Here is an 18776-nt window from a genome sequence, read left to right as displayed (position 1 = left end):
GGGGAGGGAATTATATCAGAACTAGAAGTGGCGGAGCAGGAGGATGGGAGGGCATCCGGGTGGGGAGCGAGAGGGGAAATAGAGAGAGAGAGAGAGAGAGAGAGAGAGAGAGAGAGAGAGGGAGCTATAGCCGCGTATCGATCGGCCAGTAGAAAATTACCCCCTAGAAGGAGACCTCGCAGTGTACGAGACTGACTACGTACGAGTCGGTGGTGCTCTTGTGATGCTCGCGACCCACGCGGATCCCTGGCACGCTCTCGTTCTCCGTTGTCACGCACGCACGCACGCACGCACGCACGCACGCACGCACGCACGCACGCACGCACGCACGCACGCACGCACGCACGCACGCCACGCACGCACGCCCACGCACGCACGCACGCACGCACGCACGCAACGCACGCACGCACGCACGCCACGGCACGCACGCACGCACGCACGCACGCCACGCACGCACGCACGCACGCACGCCACGCACGGCCACGCACGCACGCCACGCACGCAACGCACGCACGCACGCACCGCACGCCACGCACGCACGCACGCACGGCACGCACGCACGCACCGCCACGCACGCACGCACGCCACGCACGCCACGCCACGCACGCACGCCACGCACGCACGCACGCCACGCCCACCCCCCCCACGCACGCCACGCCCACGCCACGCACGCACGCACGCACGCCACGCACGCCACGCACGCACGCCACGCACGCACGCCACGCACGCACGCACGCACGCACGCACGCACGCACGCCACGCACGCCCACGCACGCACGCACGCACGCACGCACGCACGCACGCAACGCACGCACGCAAGCAAGCAAGCAAGCAAGCAAGCAAGCAAGCAAGCAAGCAAGCAAGCAAGCAAGCAAGCAAGCAAGCAAGCAAGCAAGCAAGCAAGCAAGCAAGCAAGCGATCACATACACACGCACCCCGTACTCGCTGCTCGTCGTGTTCCTCGTTCCTCTCATCGACGCGACCGTCGTTCACGTCGTGAGCGACGTCGGTGCGAACGAGCAGGCAAAGAGAGAGAGATCGTTTTAGGGGGTGCATCCGGTTTGCCAGTTGCTGGGGCTCTCCGTGTTCGCAGCCAGAAGTGAGAGGGCCGACCGATCACGCGCATCCCCTTGTATTCGTGATTATTTAGCCGCTCTTCTCCTCCGCCTCGCGACAGAGAAGCCGTGACGCGACGAGTCGCGTCATCCCCGAAGAGCGAGACAACGAGATGCGATCGTTCGTCGGCAACCCGTCCTCGGCACATTCGCGCACGACGGGGATGATGCGGTGCTGCTGGATGCTGCCGACTGGCGATCGATTCTCTCTCTCTCTCTCTCTCTCTCTCTCTCTCTCTCTCTCTCTCTCCCCCCTCCCTCCCTCCCTCCCTCCCTCCCTCCCTCCCATCCCGCCTTCCTTTTTTCTCACGAAGCGCCCGGGACCGCGTTATCGACCGCGATCCCCAGTCGAATTCGACGACGCGATAATATCCTCCACCTCCGTTACTCTTCGCCGACAATTATCTCTCTTGGCCGCTTCCTCAGCGATAGTGTTTCCTATCGTAGCTTGACGTGGTAAAGCACCATCGTTATCGCAGTCGCCGGAACTCGGCGCGGAACTCGAGTAGGCGTAGAATGGCAACTGCTGCGACGCGCACTCGCGATGACTCCGCCGACTCCGCGGAGTCGCATCACCCTCGTAGATTCCGCAGAGCCCTTCTGTCGTTGTAACGTATCAATCGATCGATATACGGGGCCGTCGTCGGCGTCGGTCGCCCCGTTTGAAGAGAGCTCCTCGTCGCCCGCCCGCCCGCCCGCGCGCGCGCGCCGCCTCGATTCACAATCAGTCAGTCTTGACATTTCGGCGGCCGATGGCCGATGGCGTAGCGCTGCGCCCGCGCCGTCTTTCTCATCTCTTCGTTCAGATTTAGTTCGCTATTAATGTTCCTTTTCCGCTTAGATCGGAATTGATTGTCTTCTTCAGGTCGGCTTCAACCGGCGCGGGCGCAAAGCCGCCAATTGTCGCGGCGAATAATCAGCGCTATACTTATAGCGTCGCTATAGCGTTCGTAGCTATCGGTGATCTCCATGCATCTCTTCTCGTGAGCGCTCTCGAGCCTCGTTTTCGGAGTGCCCGACTCGCCTCCCCTTCCTCGGCCTCGCACGCGATCGGCTCGCAATCAAATCGTCGACCTTCTTATATATATATATATATATATATATATATATATATATATATAGCGCCCACAGCGATCATTACGCTCGTAGCTGGGCTAGCCTCCGCGCGGTGGTGGTCATTAGCGCCGTGGGACCCAGGCCGCGCGTTAATTAGTGTGCGCGCGCGCCTTACCTACCGGTTGCATCCCGATGTTACGTCGCACGAGCGACGGACGAGCACGGACGGCACTCCAGGGCGCGCCGAGAATCTCGTCGTGTGCGCCGCGCCGCCGCGCGCCGTGCTTGTCCTCGTTACCGGAATTCGTTTGCGCCTGTTTCGAGGACGATGACAGAGGGAAAGAGAACACATACACACACACATACACACATAAAGAGAGAGGGAGTCGGCTCGTTAACAGAAACCTCAATTGCGCGAGGCTCGGCCATTCAGGGGAGGAGGTCTGTCGTCGATCGGCGGCTCCTCGCGCAGGTCACGACGAAAAGCCTCGCAGTCGCCGCGGCGCGGCGTGGCTCTTACCTTTGACTCTGGGATACGCTGGGATGAGCAATTAATTACCGCAGATTCCGGCGACCTTTGCGACACCGTCGACGGGAACTCGCGTCGGATCAATTATGGACTCCATGCTTGCATGTAGAGCGCTTCCTCTCCTCGCCGTTTCTTCTATCTTCCCTGAGCTCGCGTGCGCGTTCGGGGATTCACCAGAGAGACCGCGTCGTCGCTTCTTCCGCGAGAGGCATCTGTCGGTCATTCACGGTAATATATTTAATATGTTATTTGCATTTGATCGCGTCGCGACACACGCGATGGCGGATCGATCGATCGCGGATTCCGAGACTGTCGCTCGCGAAATTCAGTCGTTGTCGCTTATTTTCCATCCAGGCGCTCACCATCGATGGAGCCCAGCCTCGCTCGCTATATCCTCGCGAGCACGTCAGTTATATATACGTCAGATCTCGCGACCGTCTGATAGAGAACTCTTTTATTATTCCATTAATCGATCGGTGCGCGCCGCTCGCCTCACATTAATAAGACAACGTCGCCGCTCTCGCTCTCATTAAGTCGAAGTGACTTTCGTTAAATTCTGATTATTAATTCATTCGGCGCGATCGGCGATGATTATTAATTTTAAGCCGGCGGACGTCGCCGACGTGGAGAACAGGAGAGACGGTATGCGTCGTGTTGTCGGGACGAGTTGTCGGGATAGCGCGCGAAGCGGATTCTCTCGCGCTCTCCGTTGACTCGAAATTGACCGTTGACCGCCCAGTTCCGCTCTGCCAATGCGGCGGCTCTGCAAAATCGTCAACTTTTTGCTCATTATTGGTCGACAAATTAGTAGTAGTAGTTGGTTGGAAGTTCCGCCGGTTAATCGGTTTAGTCGGAGCTCGCTCCGAAAGTCATCCTCTCGGTCGCCTGACACTTTGGCGATCGATGGCCGATGGCCGATGGCGTAACCGAACCGTGCTCTTCGCGTCGGCTCTTTGCGGATTAAACCCGCCGGCGTAATTAACGTACCCCCGCGTCCATGCTTCATGACGTGCTTCAACACGCACAGTTCCTCCTCTCTCGTACGTTCCGTTCGACGAAAGTTGGAAGAAACATGTGACAACCTTGGAACGGACTCTCGGCTTCGACTTTCAGCGAGAGACACGCGAATCGGGCATCGGGAGAGAGAGAGAGAGAGAGAGAGAGAGAGAGAGAGAGAGAGAGAGGAGAGAGAGAGAGAGAGAGGAGAGAGAGAGAGAGAGAGAGAGAGAGAGAGAGAGAGAGAGAGAGAGAGAAGAGAGAGGAGAGAGAGAGAGAGAGAGAGAGAGAGAGAGAGAGAGAGAGAGAGAGAGAGAGAGAGAGAGAGAGAGAGAGAGAGAGAGAGAGAGAGAGAGAGAGGAGAGAGAGAGAGAGAGAGAGAGAGAGAGAGAGAGAGAGAGAGAGAGAGAGAGAGAGAGAGAGAGAGAGAGAGAGAGAGAGAGAGAGAGAGAAGAGAGAGAGAGGAGAGAGAGAGAGAGAGAGAGAGAGAGAGAGAGAGAGAGAGAGAGAGAGGAGAGAAGAGAGAGAGAGAGAGAGAGAGAGAGAGAGAGAGAGAGAGAGAGAGAGAGAGAGAGAGAGAGAGAGAGAGAGAGAGAGAGAGAGAGAGAGAGAGAGAGAGAGTGTGAGAGAGAGTGTGAGAGAGAGTGTGAGAGAGAGTGTGAGAGAGAGTGTGAGAGAGAGTGTGAGAGAGAGGGTGGAGAGAGAGTGGTGGAGAGAGTGTGAGAGAGAGTGTGAGAGAGGAGTGTGAGAGAGAGTGTGAGAGAGAGTGTGAGAGAGAGTGTGAGAGAGAGTGTGAGAGAGAGTGTGAGAGAGAGTGTGAGAAGAGAGGTGAGAGAGAGAGTGTGAGAGAGAGTGGTGAGAGAGAGTGTGAGAGAGAGTGTGAGAGAGAGTGTGAGAGGAGTGGTGAGAGAGAGTGGTGAGAGAGAGTGTGAGAGAGAGTGTGAGAGAGAGTGTGAGAGAGAGTGTGAGAGAGAGTGTGAGAGAGAGTGTGAGAGAGAGTTGTGAGAGAGGAGTGTGGAGAGAGAGTGTGAGAGAGAGGTGGTGGAGAGAGGAGTGTGAGAGAGAGTGTGAGAGAGAGTGTGAGAGAGAGTGGTGAGGAGAGAGATGTGAGAGAGAGTGTGAGAGAGAGTGTGAGAGAGAGTGTGAGAGAGAGTGTGAGAGAGAGTGTGAGAGAGAGTGGGAGAGAGAGTGGGAGAGAGAGTGTGAGAGAGAGTGTGAGAGAGAGTGTGAGAGAGATGTGAGAGGAGTGTGAAGAGAGAGAGTGTGAGAGAGAGTGTGAGAGAGAGTGTGAGAGAGAGTGTGAGAGAGAGTGTGAGGAGAGAGTGTGAGAGAGAGTGTGAGAGAGAGTGTGAGAGAGAGTGTGAGAGAGAGTGTGAGAGAGAGTGTGAGAGAGAGTGTGAGAGAGAAGATGTGAGAGAGAGTGGTGAGAGAGAGTGTTGTGAGAGAGAGAGTGGTGAGAGAGAGTGTGAGAGAGAGTGTGAGAGAGAGTGTGAGAGAGAGTGTGAGAGAGAGTGTGAGAGAGAGTGTGGAGAGAGAGTGTGAGAGAGAGTGTGGAGAAGAGTGTGAGAGAGAGTGTGAGAGAGAGTGTGAGAGAGAGTGGTGAGAGAGAGTGTGAGAGAGAGTGTGAGAGAGAGTGTGAGAGAGAGTGTGAGAGAGAGTGGTGAGAGAGAGGTGTGAGAGAGAGTGTGAGAGAGAGTGTGAGAGAGAGTGTGTGAGTAGAGAGTGTGAGAGAGAGAGTGTGAGAGAGAGTGTGTGAGAGAGAGTGTGAGCAGAGAGTGGGTGAGAGAGAGTGTGAGAGAGAGTGTGAGAGAGAGTGTGAGAGAGAGTGTGAGAGAGAGTGTGAGAGAGAGTGTGAGAGAGAGTGTGGAGAGAGGGTGTGGGAGAGTGTGGGAGAGTGTGGGAGAGAGGGAGAGAGTGTGAGAGAGAGAGTGAGAGAGAGAGAGAGAGAGAGAGAGAGAGAGAGGAGTCTAACAAACGTGAAGAAATCCAACGGCAAAAGGCCGGTTGTTCCAACTTTTTGGTAAGTTAACTCATAGTTGAATCATATATATATATATTTATTTATTATCGTTTGTCTTTGTTTTTCCTTCAACTTGGACAAAGACAGACGTATGATTTGGCTTGCCGGGTGGTTGGAACAACCGGCCCAAAATTTGCACAATCTCGCGAATCTTCGCAGACTCGTCCTGCGCGCGGATCATCTGCTTTCGCGCTTCTCACAGAGCCAGAGAATTCGCGTTTTGCTCGTCGCGCACTCTGGAGGCTCGCGCGAGCTAGAACCACCCCCCGATCGATGTTCACGTCGGCCGCCACTAATAAGAGAGAGAGTACGCATTATTTGCTCTCATTAGAGCCTGTTAAGAGAGGTCATCGCGTCGCATACGTCGCGATATGGCTTCGTGTGTATGAGATCACAGGCGCGGGCGCGGGCGCGGGCGCGCACGCGAAAGCGTACTCGCTGCGCACGCTAGCAGCCGCACGCGGAGCGATGTAGAGCCGGCCGAGTTACATCAGAGCGGCCGAGTCTCACGATGCTAGAAAACACGGGCGATCGATAACATTGAAAATCATCCGTTTGCCTTGGCGAACGGCCAGCCGTGCTGCCGCGCTGGTCGTTCGAGTCGCGCACGACGCGATATCATAAATCCGGCATCCGCGGCGTCCTCCTGTTTACCGGGAATCGCTCTTCTTCGCTCATTTTCCTTCCCGGCGCGCGTACTTCTCTCCCCACTTGCGCTCGTTTTCTCAGCCGATCTAACATTTTTATTTTATCTCTCGCGTTTCTCTGTTTGCGCTTGTTGCAGTTGCGGGGCGAGATTCGATCCAGCGTGATCCAGCCAAGCGGTGAGACAGCACGACAGCACGACACCATGGCGTTCGCCGGGCTCAAGAAGCAGATCAACAAGGCGAATCAGGTAAGGCTGACCATCCAGCTGACCGTGGATCTCCACTTGGGTCCCACATGCTGGTCGCGCGATCGCAACCAATCGCCACTCGGAAGATGTTCGCGGAGGAAAAACGCTTCGATTGCTCGGATCGGACGCGATTCTCAGCAGAATTTCGCTCGCAGGAGTCAGGACCTTTGCCTTCGACCAAAACACGGTCGATTCATTTACCTAGTCACGTTCGTTCAAGCCATCTTTCTCCTCCGTCTTGTAGTCTCTGAATTCTTCCAAGTAAAGTTGTTGGCGAGCTGGTGACACAGCCGACGAAGGAAGCTTCGAGTGCGATTCCTTCGGGCGACTGTTCGTACCCAGCACTAATTCTTCCACTCTGGAATGTCGTGCGAATATTTTTATTCAAAGTTGAAGAGTGAGCCGAGCAAAAATTAGGGCAAAAAAGTTAGGGCCATCCTTGCGAAGCATAAGGCCCCGATAAGGCCGAAAGTAGGATGCCTACTTAAAAAGTAGATCCCTCATTATTACCACATCAGGCTGCGAGATGGATCTTTTAGGGACACCTTAGTTAGATTTCACGAAATAATAAGCTTTTGACAAGGAAAGCTCAGAGAAGAGCCTCAGGATTTTTTAGGGATGCCTTAGATTTTACGAAATAACGAAATAATTTGACATGGAAAACTGAAGTGAGCGGCCTTTTAAGATGCCTTTTAAGTATGCCTTAGATATACAAAATCAAGTTCTGCTATAGAAAATTAATAAGATCTGAAGCGTGCGATAAAAACGTACGTCATAGTTTAGTATTGCTTTAGTAGGTAGGTACGCTCTCTATCTGATTCTTTTAAAGATTTTTTAATTATACCACAATTAAAGACAAATTTTATTAATTTTATCAGTTGCCATATTCATTAGTCTCTTCCGAGGATTTACTATCCGAGGATAGTATTGCCTTCGTTTTGCAAAATGCAGCAAACTTTGGTACGCAAAACAGCAGCGGGATTTGTATGTGAGTAAAGAGTGCTGTATTTTATTAAAGTAAAGTATGCTATATTTAAAAAAAAATTCTTGTTGTATACACTAACAAGATTACAAAGAAATTACAGTCTGAATTTATTTCGTGGAATTAAAACAGAAGGAAGATATTTTTATTCAAGCGATAATAATAATAATATTTTAAAAAATATCTCCTTATAAGGCCCCATTAATATTAATAGATATTAACTTATAATACTGCCTTATAAGAACCCGTTCAACCATTTGCTTGCTACACATCTTGTAGGGTCTTTGTCCTCTTTCTATTTCTACCAGGGCCCCCGATTAATGTTAGGGAAAAATAATCAGGCCGTTAAGATCAGGCCAGAGTCTTATTTCTCTATTCTCTACTTCGGGAAATTCGCGCGCGATATTCGGCGCGAACCAAGTCTGGAAGCAAATTCATTCTAATCGACTGAAACTGTTACTTTTAAATTTGAGCGAAACATTCGCTCATGCGATTCCGAATTTTTGCATACGTTCCCAGCGAATTCCCAGTGGAGCATTCTTTCGAGTGGGCCCCTTTCGAGCGAGAGATCTCGTCGCCTGACAGATTCAGAGAGCAGGTGCGAGATCTCTCTTCGCCTTCGCCTTCGCCTTCGCCTCCGTCGACGTCGACGTCGACGTCGCGATATCGCGATCGCGCGTGCTTATGTCTCTCCTGGCTGTGTCTACGCCTGTCGTGCGCCATCGATTCGATTACGCTTACGCGCGTAATCGAGCGCGAAAGGGAACACCGCGTCGCGTCGGCAAATGGATGCTGGATTCACGCGCGATTCACGCGATAGCTGCGAGCGAGTTCTGTTGTATCGTTGAAAGTTTAATCGACCGCATTACGACGGCGCTCGTATATTAGGCTGCATTATACGCCAATTACCGGCGATGCGTTACTACTTGGAGCGAATCCAGCCGCGGCGCGGGCGTCGCGAACTTTCGGCCGCGCCGCGCCGCGTCGCGCCGCGCCGCGGAATGCACGGCGCCCTAATGGAATTACACGCCGCCTAGATAGCGCCTAGATATTGTACACGCACGTCCGCCTAATGCGATCGGATTCTCTCCGGCGGGTCATCGGGCTCATGTTTCGCAATGATCGCTCGTTCTCCGTCGCGAGATTCGAGAGCGAACGCGCGAGCGCGAGTGGGTGGGTGAATTTCGTCGGCTCGGCGACGAGATTATGACGAAATTCTTTGCCGGCTAGATTTCTCTGAAATTCCGCTCCCGAAGTTCTGTTCGATCGCGTCATTACCCAGCTGCTCAGTTTATATTTTATTACATGAAATTAGAGATCAGTGTGTTTCGTCTATATAATAATAGGCGCTCGCGTGAAATATTATACTTACTTGGGCTGACGCGGACAACGGACTTTCGGAAAGTCCACTCGGTGAAGTATCATCGTGATAAAAATTGGAACCGGCAATGCAGCTGATAGCAGTTATCGCTGGACCAAAGCGTCCAACATACTCTGGTATCAGCGACCTATGTCGTCCTGCGGCATTTAATCTCAGGATGACGAGCAATGTTCCAGCGGTGCGCTCAGCGGCTGGCGAGAGTGGGCTGATTAAGCGAGCGATTGTTAATTGTTGAGGGAAACGCACTCGACGAATCGGCTGGACACACGCGCACATGGTGCGCGAAATGAGTCCGCGATAAACATGCGACTTAGTCGGTTTAGGACGCAGCCCCCCCCGATGGGGTTGAAGAAACATCCACCCTTCACACTATAATTGCTGCCATTTCTATTTTAGACAACTACAAACGAAAATTCCTTCACTACAAACGTCTACGCATTATGTGGCTTCGATTTAGTCGGTTTAGAACGCAGCCCCCCTGATAGGGTTGAAAATACAAACACCCCTATTACAAAAATTGCTGCCATTTCTATACTGGACAACTACAAACGAAAATTCTTTCACTACATATTTCTACAAACCTATTAGCGTCGATTAGGACCGGTTTCAAGTCAGTCCCCACGACGGGGCGGGAATAGCTACCCTTAGAACTTAAGGGGTTGTAACTTTTTTCCTGGTCAACTGCAAACGAAAATTCTGTCACTACATATTTCTACAAACGATTTGGCTTTGATTAGGTCAGGTTTTAAGTCAGCCCCCCATTTTGGGGGGCTGACCATTTTTTCAACCCCTCGTAACTCTTTTATTTTTTAACTACAAACGAAAAGTCTTTCACTACATATTTCTACAAACGATTTGGCGCAATTTTATTAAAAAAAAAATTTTTTTTTTTAAGTCGGGGGCTAACTTCACATAGGTCTCTAAGGGCTATACAGGATAGAAAGACAAGGGCTACTACAAGATGTCCTAACAAAATGGCCCTTCAACGGGTACTCATACTTTCATTATAAGGCAATATACTTTTATTATTGCTCGAGTGAAAATATTCCTTCTTTTCATTCCAAGAAATTTAGATTTTCTTTATTTCTTTAGTTCTTTATAACCTTGTTAGTATACAACAAGAATCTTTTATTTTAAAAGTATACTTCACAAGGAAATATGGGCATAGCATTCTTTACACATAAAAATCCTGCTGCTATTTTTATTGAAGTTTGCTGCATCTCAAAACGAAGACAATACTAGAGAAATCCTTGGAAGAGACCAATGAATATGGCAACTAATAAAACTAATAAAATTTATTTTTAATTGCGGTATAATTAAAAAATCTTCAAAAGAAACAGATAGAGAATGTACCTACTAAAACAATACCAAACTATGACAATTTTACACTCAACACGATTCATATCTTATTAATTTTCTATAACAAAACTTGATTTTGTATATCTGTAAAGCACCCTCTTAAAAGATCCTCCTAAGGCTCTCATCAGTTTTCCTTATCAAAGCCTTATTTTGTAAAATCTGAGGTATCCCTAAAAGATCCATCTTGGGGCTGATGTGGCATGTGTATACATATATATATATATATATAATGAAGCGCATCCCTTTTTAGGGCATCCTACTTTTCAACCTTATCCGGAGCCTTATGTTTCATGAGGATAGCCCTAACAATTTTTTGCTCGGGTTCGAACCGCGATTGTCGAACGTTGTCACGTTGCCCCGTTTCTCGCGACTTCCTCACACCGAATGTGAGCGTGGCGGAACGTGGACATCGTGCAGGCTTTAATAAGCTTCCTAACGAGTGCGCTTCCTATCAGCCGCCGCAATGGCGGTTCATGTTCTCATGGGCTTAATTGCCGCCGCCACCGCCGCCGCCGCCGCCGCCGCTGCCGCCGCCGCTCACCGGAGCCTGCTCGCCAAATGCCAAATGCCAAATGCGCGCGGCTCGAGTCGAGCGGCGAAAGTTCGCTCTCTGCGAGAAGTGCGAGCGACGCGCGCGAGCGTGGGCCAACAATGCGAATTGTTGCTCGCGGGAGCTCGCCCATTGTGTAGCGGCCGATTTTATATCTGTAAGCTATCGATCAACCCCCGCCGCGCCGTCGGCTTCGCCACGAGCTCCGCGCCCCCCACCGAAAATTCGCGACGGCGACGACGATGGGTTTGACCTTTAGCACGTTGGACGTATGCCGCCCGCGACGTGAGCAGCGACGCCCGATACTACCGCGTCCCCATTGAATTACGTATAAGGTACTACGGTTAATTGCATTTGAAAAATCGATTGTACGGCCACATTGGGCCGCACTGGACAAAGCGGCACGAAAAATACACGACGCAACGTCGCGTTGCGTGCGACGACGTGATCTTCGACAATTGGATCGTCTGATTCGAGCTTTCCGCGCACTCTCACCGGACACCGGACCGGTGTCCGGTGAGACGTGTAAATCGTACTCAGCACACTTCCGGCTATCATTTCACTTCAAATGAAATATGCTACAGGGGTGACATTTCGCTCCCTTCGCTCTCCGCATATTCTCATTGTACGTAATACTGTACTAAATACTGTCGGAAACTTCCGTATCGTGTGTGTCGCCTGATATTCGCAAGCTTCCACGCTATGCGCGGGGAAATGCTGAGTTTGGCTTCCGGCTTCCGCGGAGGAGCTGAATCTTGTTTTTATTTCTGTGGATTTATTTCGGATGTTGCCAACGAAGCCGAGCCGGAAATTCGTTATCCGAAGACGTAAAATTCCTACTGCTTTACGATCCAACTTGGAACTTTCATCAGAATAGGAAATTCTGTTCTCTTCTTCTTCTTCTTCTTCTTTTTTTCTTCAATCAGAATGCGCTCGTTTATTGTCGCGTTAATTCGAAAACAGGATTTCCCGTTCTTAGGATAAAATTTGATTTGTAAGATACCGAAATTCTATTCTCTTTTCTCAAGCAGAACATGTCTCGTGCAGTGCATGTACGCGCTGACACAGAAATAGAACATCCGCTTCTTAGGACCGAGTCTAACTCATAGAAACAAGTTCTCCGTTTCCCTCGACCGAGACGCGATTGGTTCGTCCATTTGTCGCATTATTAACCCTCTATAGTTCAATTTTTTTCGCGAGAGTAACAAGATTACGTAACATGAAACCTTCAGATGTGTGAAATGAACAATGAATAACAAATTTACAGTTCCTAAAGATTTTATAAAGAACAAAAAAAAACAAAAAAGAAAAAAAGAGACCGCGGTTTGAAGTCAACCGTTTGAATTGAAAAGTTACGGAATTTATTGTGAATCAATGAAAAGTTTAACGGAACTGAAAGGTTATTGAATTGAGAGAAAGGTAAATGGAATACAATAGCCGTATACGCGTGTATAATTTAAATTGAAAATATCGAGGTGTATCGCGGTAGATAACTACTCAAAGTTACACGGCATTAATTCAACCGATTTTCTGTTTCCGCGTGCGCGTATTCCATATTTCGCGCTCGAAGAGCCGGCAAACCGAGCGCAACGTTATTCGCTCTTTCCGCGCTGTAATTGCGCGCTCTCGCTTTATATAACATAACATAAATAAGAGATGTAAGCGGCCTCTCCAAGTCGCCTTTCCAAGTGCGAACGGGCCCGCGCCGCGCCGCGGTTCGCAATATCGCGGATGTCCTGTTCATCGTCGTTATCGACGAACGGATATTTTTACACGACGCTTCCCCGACGTCGGGAAACTCGCCGATGATGTAGAGGCCGATCGACCGTGTGCGCGGTTCATACGGAGAGTACGCTCGCTTTTCCGCATCCTCCTACCTACCTACCTACCTACCTACCTACCTACCTACCTACCTACCTACCTACCTACCTACCTACCTACCTACCTACCTCTCCCGTGTGCGCCTGAAATGCGGTCCTGTTTGTGCGCGCGCGATACGCTTAACAAAGGTCGCGTCCTCCCTCGGCTCTTGATAACAACCTCCGCCGCCGCCGCTGCATCGCCTACGCCTACGCGTGTAGTCACTACTACCGCTCGTCGTCGAGGGATATTTAAGTGCTTGTGTTTTATTGGGGACTCGCGAAAATTCGTTGGATCGCCGCAGTGATCTCATTTCCACCACTCGGCAGATGAATCATCCGCGCGAGGAGCGCGGCCGCGGAGTTCGACGATTAACAATTAAAATAACATTATCTACCGCACCGGAGAGCGACGGCAGATAAAACATACACAGAGAAGAAAGTTGTTCGGCCCGTTCGCCCGTTTGAGCTTAGACGGCCTATAATTCGACACATTCGCATTTTGTTGCTCGTGACTGAGGTAATCACACACACACACACACACACACACACACACACACACACACACACACACACACACACACACACACACACACACACACACACACACACAGCCGGTCGCCCGGACCTATTCTCTGTGTGTGCTGTGAACGCCGTATGAATGACGTACGTATTAATTAGCGATTCTACTCTGTTGATCGGCGATGATCAATTCGGGGCGTTTGCAATTGTCGATAACTGTAGAGTGGTAATTGTTATACTTTACGAATAATGATTTCATTAATATTAATAATTAATAATTATGCACGCGCTGGACGCGTCATCGACGTCGTCGACGCCTCCATATTTTTCTCACGTTTCTTTTTCTTTTCTTTTCTTTTTTTGATAGCCTGCCGAGAGTACACAAACTTTGCGAGACGCTTTACGTGACGATCAAATTGCACACTCGCCCGGCATTGACGCTCCCCCCCCCCCCCATTTAATGTCCAGCCTCCACAGCTAGTCCAGTCGTCCACCACCGCATCGATTACTGCATTTCATACACTTTACATCTTCATCACTTTTATCACTTCAGCACACTGTACTCACTGTACTCACGACAGTATCCAACGAGTCAACGGAAAGTACGATTGATTTCGACACGCGCTTTGGAAACGCGCATCGCAGCGACCGTGTAGTTCTCAGCCAATAAAAATAGTGTTAACTCGGTATTAACATGGATATTTTTGCTTTATGTTTATAGTATGTTTTCTTCCACTTTCCCTCCCACTTTCCAGGTTAACAATATCTTTTCGCAGAGCGCGACGTGCTTCTTCGCTATTTTGTTACTATCAATCACGAGGCCAAAAACACGAGGCGAAAAACGCGCTGGACCAACTTCCGTGCCGACCTCTAACAAAACTTGATAACTTGATCGTAATTTAATTGGAGAACGGTCGTAAATAAAGCGGAGAGATCGAATAAAATTGAGACTTGTAAAAGTTCGCGTCTGCGTCGGCGTCGGCGCGCGACAACGTTCCTGAAGCGGCCGCTTCAGAGCTCGACAAAAGTTCCATAACCGAATAACCAGAGAAAAGCGCCAGATAAATGAATACGGTTTGTAACGCACATATGTGTCGATCAGGTGTCATCCGTTCACGATGCTTCATTGTGTGTTTGATTTATCCTACGCAATTTTTATACATTAAAGCGCGCTCCATTTACGCACTTCTTTCATCAGTAGCAAACCGATATTCCGACTTCGCAGCGTTATTATTTCTCCAAACTACAATCTGATTTATCCGAAATCTCCTCCGAATTCCCTCCTCGCCAGGTATTTCGACTTGCTGTCGAATTTTTCCCTGCTGCGAGTACCTCGACCTCGGCGCGAACTTTTCGCAGCGCGCAGCGCGGGATATAATCGTGTGCGCGCTGCGGACGAGCAATCCCAATCAGCCTCAACCTGCTGCTGTCGCACACGCTGTGGCTGCGAGGCGAGTCGACTCGACTGAGGAACAAATAGTGTCACCGTAATTACAGACATTCTCCAACTCGTATCGTATCTAGCCTAAAAGTCTCATTGTCCTTCTTCCCGAGTATAGAAAAATTAATGGAGCACTGGTACAGGGCCTGCTGATTATTTTTCCCTAACATTAATCGGGCCTTGGTATAGGGATAGAAAGACAAGGATGTGTAACAAATGGTTTAACGGATCCTTTCTCGGATTGTAAGGCAATATCAACGGGGTCCCTTATAAGGGACCTTATAATATTAATAGGGCTTTACAAGTAAAATATTTTTATTATTTTGTGTTTGTGTAAAAATATTTGTTCTTCTTATTCTAAGAAATTTAGACCGTAATTTCTTGATTTCTTTATAACCTTGTTAGTACACGACAGAAGAATTTTTTTATGACAAAACCTGATTTTGTATATCTGAAGCATCCTCTTGAAAGATCCTTTTCCTTAAGGCCGCCCACATCAGTTTTCCATGTTAAAGCGTTATTTCGTAAAATCAAAGGTATTCCTAAAGAAAATCCATCTCGGGGTCTGGCGTGGTAGGGCATCCTTATACCTTCAGCTTCATCTTACGGGGCCTTACGGGGGCTTCGTGAGGAGATGGCCCTAACAATTTTTTGTTACTCGGGTTGTTCCTCTTGTTCCCCCTTCGTTTTTCTAACAAAAGGTGGCGCGTACCAATATGCACGTAAAATTATCACCGTCAACATTGTACAGTAACGTACGTAGGAAAATGGTTCTCCCGACCTGCAACCGTCCCGCCATGAAGCTACAGTCGCGAACATTTGGAAACAATTTTCCTCCCTGCGGAGGAGCGGAGGAGCGCGCCCGCGCCCGCTCGCTCGGCGGGCAGTTTCGATTTGAATGCGAGAATCGCGCCAATGTTCTCCGGTGCCTCGCGCCGGTCGCGCCGGACGCCGAGCAATTAGTCCTTGCCTTTAGATCGACACCTGAATTGAATCGGCTAAAGCGCAGCGCTGCTTCTCGGTTTAAAGGGGCTCGCGGCGACGCGCTTTAAAGCCGATGTGTGTCAAGAGCGCTCCGGATTTAAGTTCCACTCGAGCAAGTTGGGCGAGTTTGTAGCCCTGTCCCTCTCCCCGTTCTCGTTGCAAGAATTATGAATCGGTTATTAATACGCCGACGTCGAGCGGCGAATCGGTTTTCCAATCTCCTCCCGGCGCGTTTGCTGCTGCTGCTGCTGGCGCCGGCTTCCGATTGTATTTTTACGTGAGCTACGCTTACCGTGAAATTTACCACGATTTACTGCGAGTCCGGGAATAGAGGCACTCTTAATGGGCGATACGGAAGAATCGCCGATGAAATAATCCACTCCCTCGCTTGTTGACGACGAGGACGAGGACGAGCACGAGGACGAGGACGAGGACGAGGACGACATTTCGTACGCGAGGCTCGCCGGTGCGAAGCGTCACATTGCTCGAGAGCCGTTCGATGTGGGTCAAATTTACCCCGAGATGACGTTTATCGAGCTGACGGCTACGTCCCTGCGCGCACCCCCGTGAAAGTGGGTCGTCGTTAAATATGGGTCAGGGTCGTCTCTTTGTCTGGAGCCTTCGCTCTCTACCGCGAGCGAGCTCCCGCTTTGCGAGGAGCCTCGGCGCGATTATCCGCGCGCGATACCATCTTCGCGCATCCGCGCGCGCGTGCTCTCCTGCCTTCTTCTTTCTTTCATTCTCTTCTCTTCTCTTCTCTTCTCTTCTCTTCTCTTCTCTTCTCTTCTCTTCTCTTCTCTGTTCTCTTCTCTTCTCTTCTCTTCTCTGTTCTCTTCTCTTCTCTTCTCTGTTCTCTTCTCTTCTCTTCTCTTCTCTGTTCTCTTCTCTTCTCTTCTCTTCTCTGTTCTCTTCTCTTCTCTTCTCTTCTCTGTTCTCTTCTCTTCTCTTCTCTTTTTTTTTTTCTTTCTTTCTCTTCTCTTCTCTTTCTTCTCTTCTCTTCTCTTCTCTTCTCTTCTCTTTCTCTTCTCTTCTCTGTTCTCTTCTCTTCTCTTCTCTGTTCTCTTCTCTTCTCTTCTCTTCTCTGTTCTCTTCTCTTCTCTTCTCTTCTCTGTTCTCTTCTCTTCTCTTCTCTGTTCTCTTCTCTTCTCTTCTCTGTTCTCTTCTCTTCTCTTCTCTGTTCTCTTCTCTTCTCTTTCTCTTCTCTTCTTTCTCTTCTCTTCTCTTCTCTTCTCTTCTCTTCTCTTCTCTTCTCTTCTCTTCTCTTCTCTTCTCTTCTCTTCTCTTCCCTTCTCTTCTCTTCTTTCCTTCGCTCCCGCGGCCCGCACGCGCGCCATTGATCGCGCGGTCTTAGCTCGGATTATGCCATTGCCGTTCTCTCAGCATCGCTCTCACATTCGAGGAAGTCGATTTAATAGAACACGGTGTCGCATATTAATCGGACATTCTTCTGATTATCGGGAATTCCGGCCGCCACGCCCGGGTAAATATTGAATGAGCACAAAAGTTTTGATTGCTTCCTCAAAGATGCGATCCAGTTTCAGTGCGACAGCACTTATATACAATATATCACGGATAATAGAAAACAATGGCGATCACTCGGTAGAATGGGGGCCGGGGGGCAGGGTTCTTGATCAACTTGCTCGGCTCATTTTTTTATCTCGAGATCCACCCAAAGTTTTGCGCTCGCTCAATAATTGAGTATGCGTTGCGAGAAGAAAACAGCGTTGTTGTAAACATTCTTACTAAAAATAATGACTTTTTTGTCCTCCCCTCAGTTGTATCTTCTTGTTTTTCTTCTAACTAAAAAAAGAAAAGAAAAAAAAAGCAGTAGTAGATGTACATATATGATATAATTATAAAAAAATAATAATGTAATTGAAAAATTCTTCCATTATGTAATTTTTCTAATCGATTGAAACAGCTAGGCGTCTCATCGCGTGGACACGCGAGGGCACTCCGAGAACGAAGTCGACGAATATCGCGTTGTGCACTCGACGTGCTCCGCTTATGTTAGACTGTAACCGAATGATGGATTTTCCTTGCAGTATATGACGGAGAAGATGGGCGGGGCTGAGGGGACGAAGCTCGACGTCGACTTCGTGGATATGGAAAGGGTGAGTTTGAGGGTGAATTTTGTGTGTCGTAAAGTGCTACTTTTTACACATCCGCGCGCGTGCTCTGCGCGCGCGGTTCTTCACGAGGTCGTCGCGAAAAGCGAATGACTCGTGCATTCCGCGCCGGTGTTAGGTTAGGTTATTGCTGAGTTAAGCTCAAATATTTACTCCCGGATCTCTCTTCCTTTCCTCCCTCCCCTTTCCCAGCCCGTGTGAATTTTCTCAATTTAGCGTCATCCTTCAAAGAGCGCGTTGCGCTTTTCGGAGGGAAGTCCCGCGAAATGCGTGTTGTAAGACGAGCCTTTGAAAAAGTTATGATAGCCGGTCTTCGCGCGCGATCGGGATATTTCGCTTTGCTCGTACCACGGTACGATTCGATACCCCCCGGCCCCCCTCGACAATGAAATCTCTCTCTCTCTCTCTCTCTCTCTCTCTCTCTCTCTCTCTCTCTCTCTCTCTCTCTCTCTCTTTCGCGGGACTTCGTTTTGAGCTGTCGCAGCCGTGTTTTAGCCGTGGCATCTCTCTCGACGTGATCCCGCGAAGCGGAGCGGAGCGACTTAACCGGCAATAAATGTTTTTCACATGCAAACGTTACACGCAGAAAACAGACGTCACCTGCGAGCTCGTGGAGGAGTTGCAGATAAAGACGAAAGAATTCCTCCAGCCGAATCCAACCGCGAGAGCGAAGATGGCCGCGGTGAAGGGGATCAGTAAGCTCAGCGGTCAGGCGAAGGCCTCGACCTACCCTCAGCCGGAGGGTGTACTCGGCGAATGCATGCTCACCTACGGCAAGAAAATGGGCGAGGACAGCATTTTCGGTATATGCGATTTACGAGTTAACCGTTAACCGGTTCCCGTTGCCCTCCCTTCGCCAGCGCGATGGCAATCTCTCTTCTACTCAAGTTGCCCTCTCCAGGGCAATTTGTCGCGGCGAAAATTCTCTTCCCGTTTGCTTGTCTTCAAGCCGGGGAAA

At 49.8% G+C, this 18776-nt stretch overlaps 1 protein-coding gene across 9 annotated transcripts in view; it reads left to right on the top strand.

The window, feature by feature from the left end:
- The window catches only part of EndoA (SH3 domain containing GRB2 like, endophilin-A), a 37238-nt gene that overhangs the window by 9153 nt on the left and 9309 nt on the right, over positions 1-18776 (top strand). For 6 of the 9 annotated variants that reach the window (XM_019841014.2, XM_025299458.1, XM_019841010.2 and 3 more), the window contains exons 1-4: positions 2736-2928; positions 6501-6611; positions 17735-17803; positions 18405-18621. In XM_019841014.2, coding sequence (XP_019696573.1) covers positions 6567-6611; positions 17735-17803; positions 18405-18621 — 331 coding nt within the window. In that variant the 5' untranslated portion in view covers positions 2736-2928; positions 6501-6566. Of the gene's footprint in view, positions 1-2281; positions 2929-5649; positions 5717-6500; positions 6612-17734; positions 17804-18404; positions 18622-18776 lie in introns of those variants that run through there. The other 3 variants (XM_025299480.1, XM_025299483.1, XM_025299476.1) reach the window with 3 other exon arrangements.

The sequence above is a fragment of the Harpegnathos saltator genome, unplaced genomic scaffold (assembly GCF_003227715.2).
Source record: "Harpegnathos saltator strain DR-91 unplaced genomic scaffold, Hsal_v8.6 scaffold104, whole genome shotgun sequence".
Classification (NCBI taxonomy): domain Eukaryota; kingdom Metazoa; phylum Arthropoda; class Insecta; order Hymenoptera; family Formicidae; genus Harpegnathos; species Harpegnathos saltator.
The sequence above is the reverse complement of the archived record's forward strand: the minus strand, read 5'-3'. Positions and strand labels throughout refer to the sequence as shown.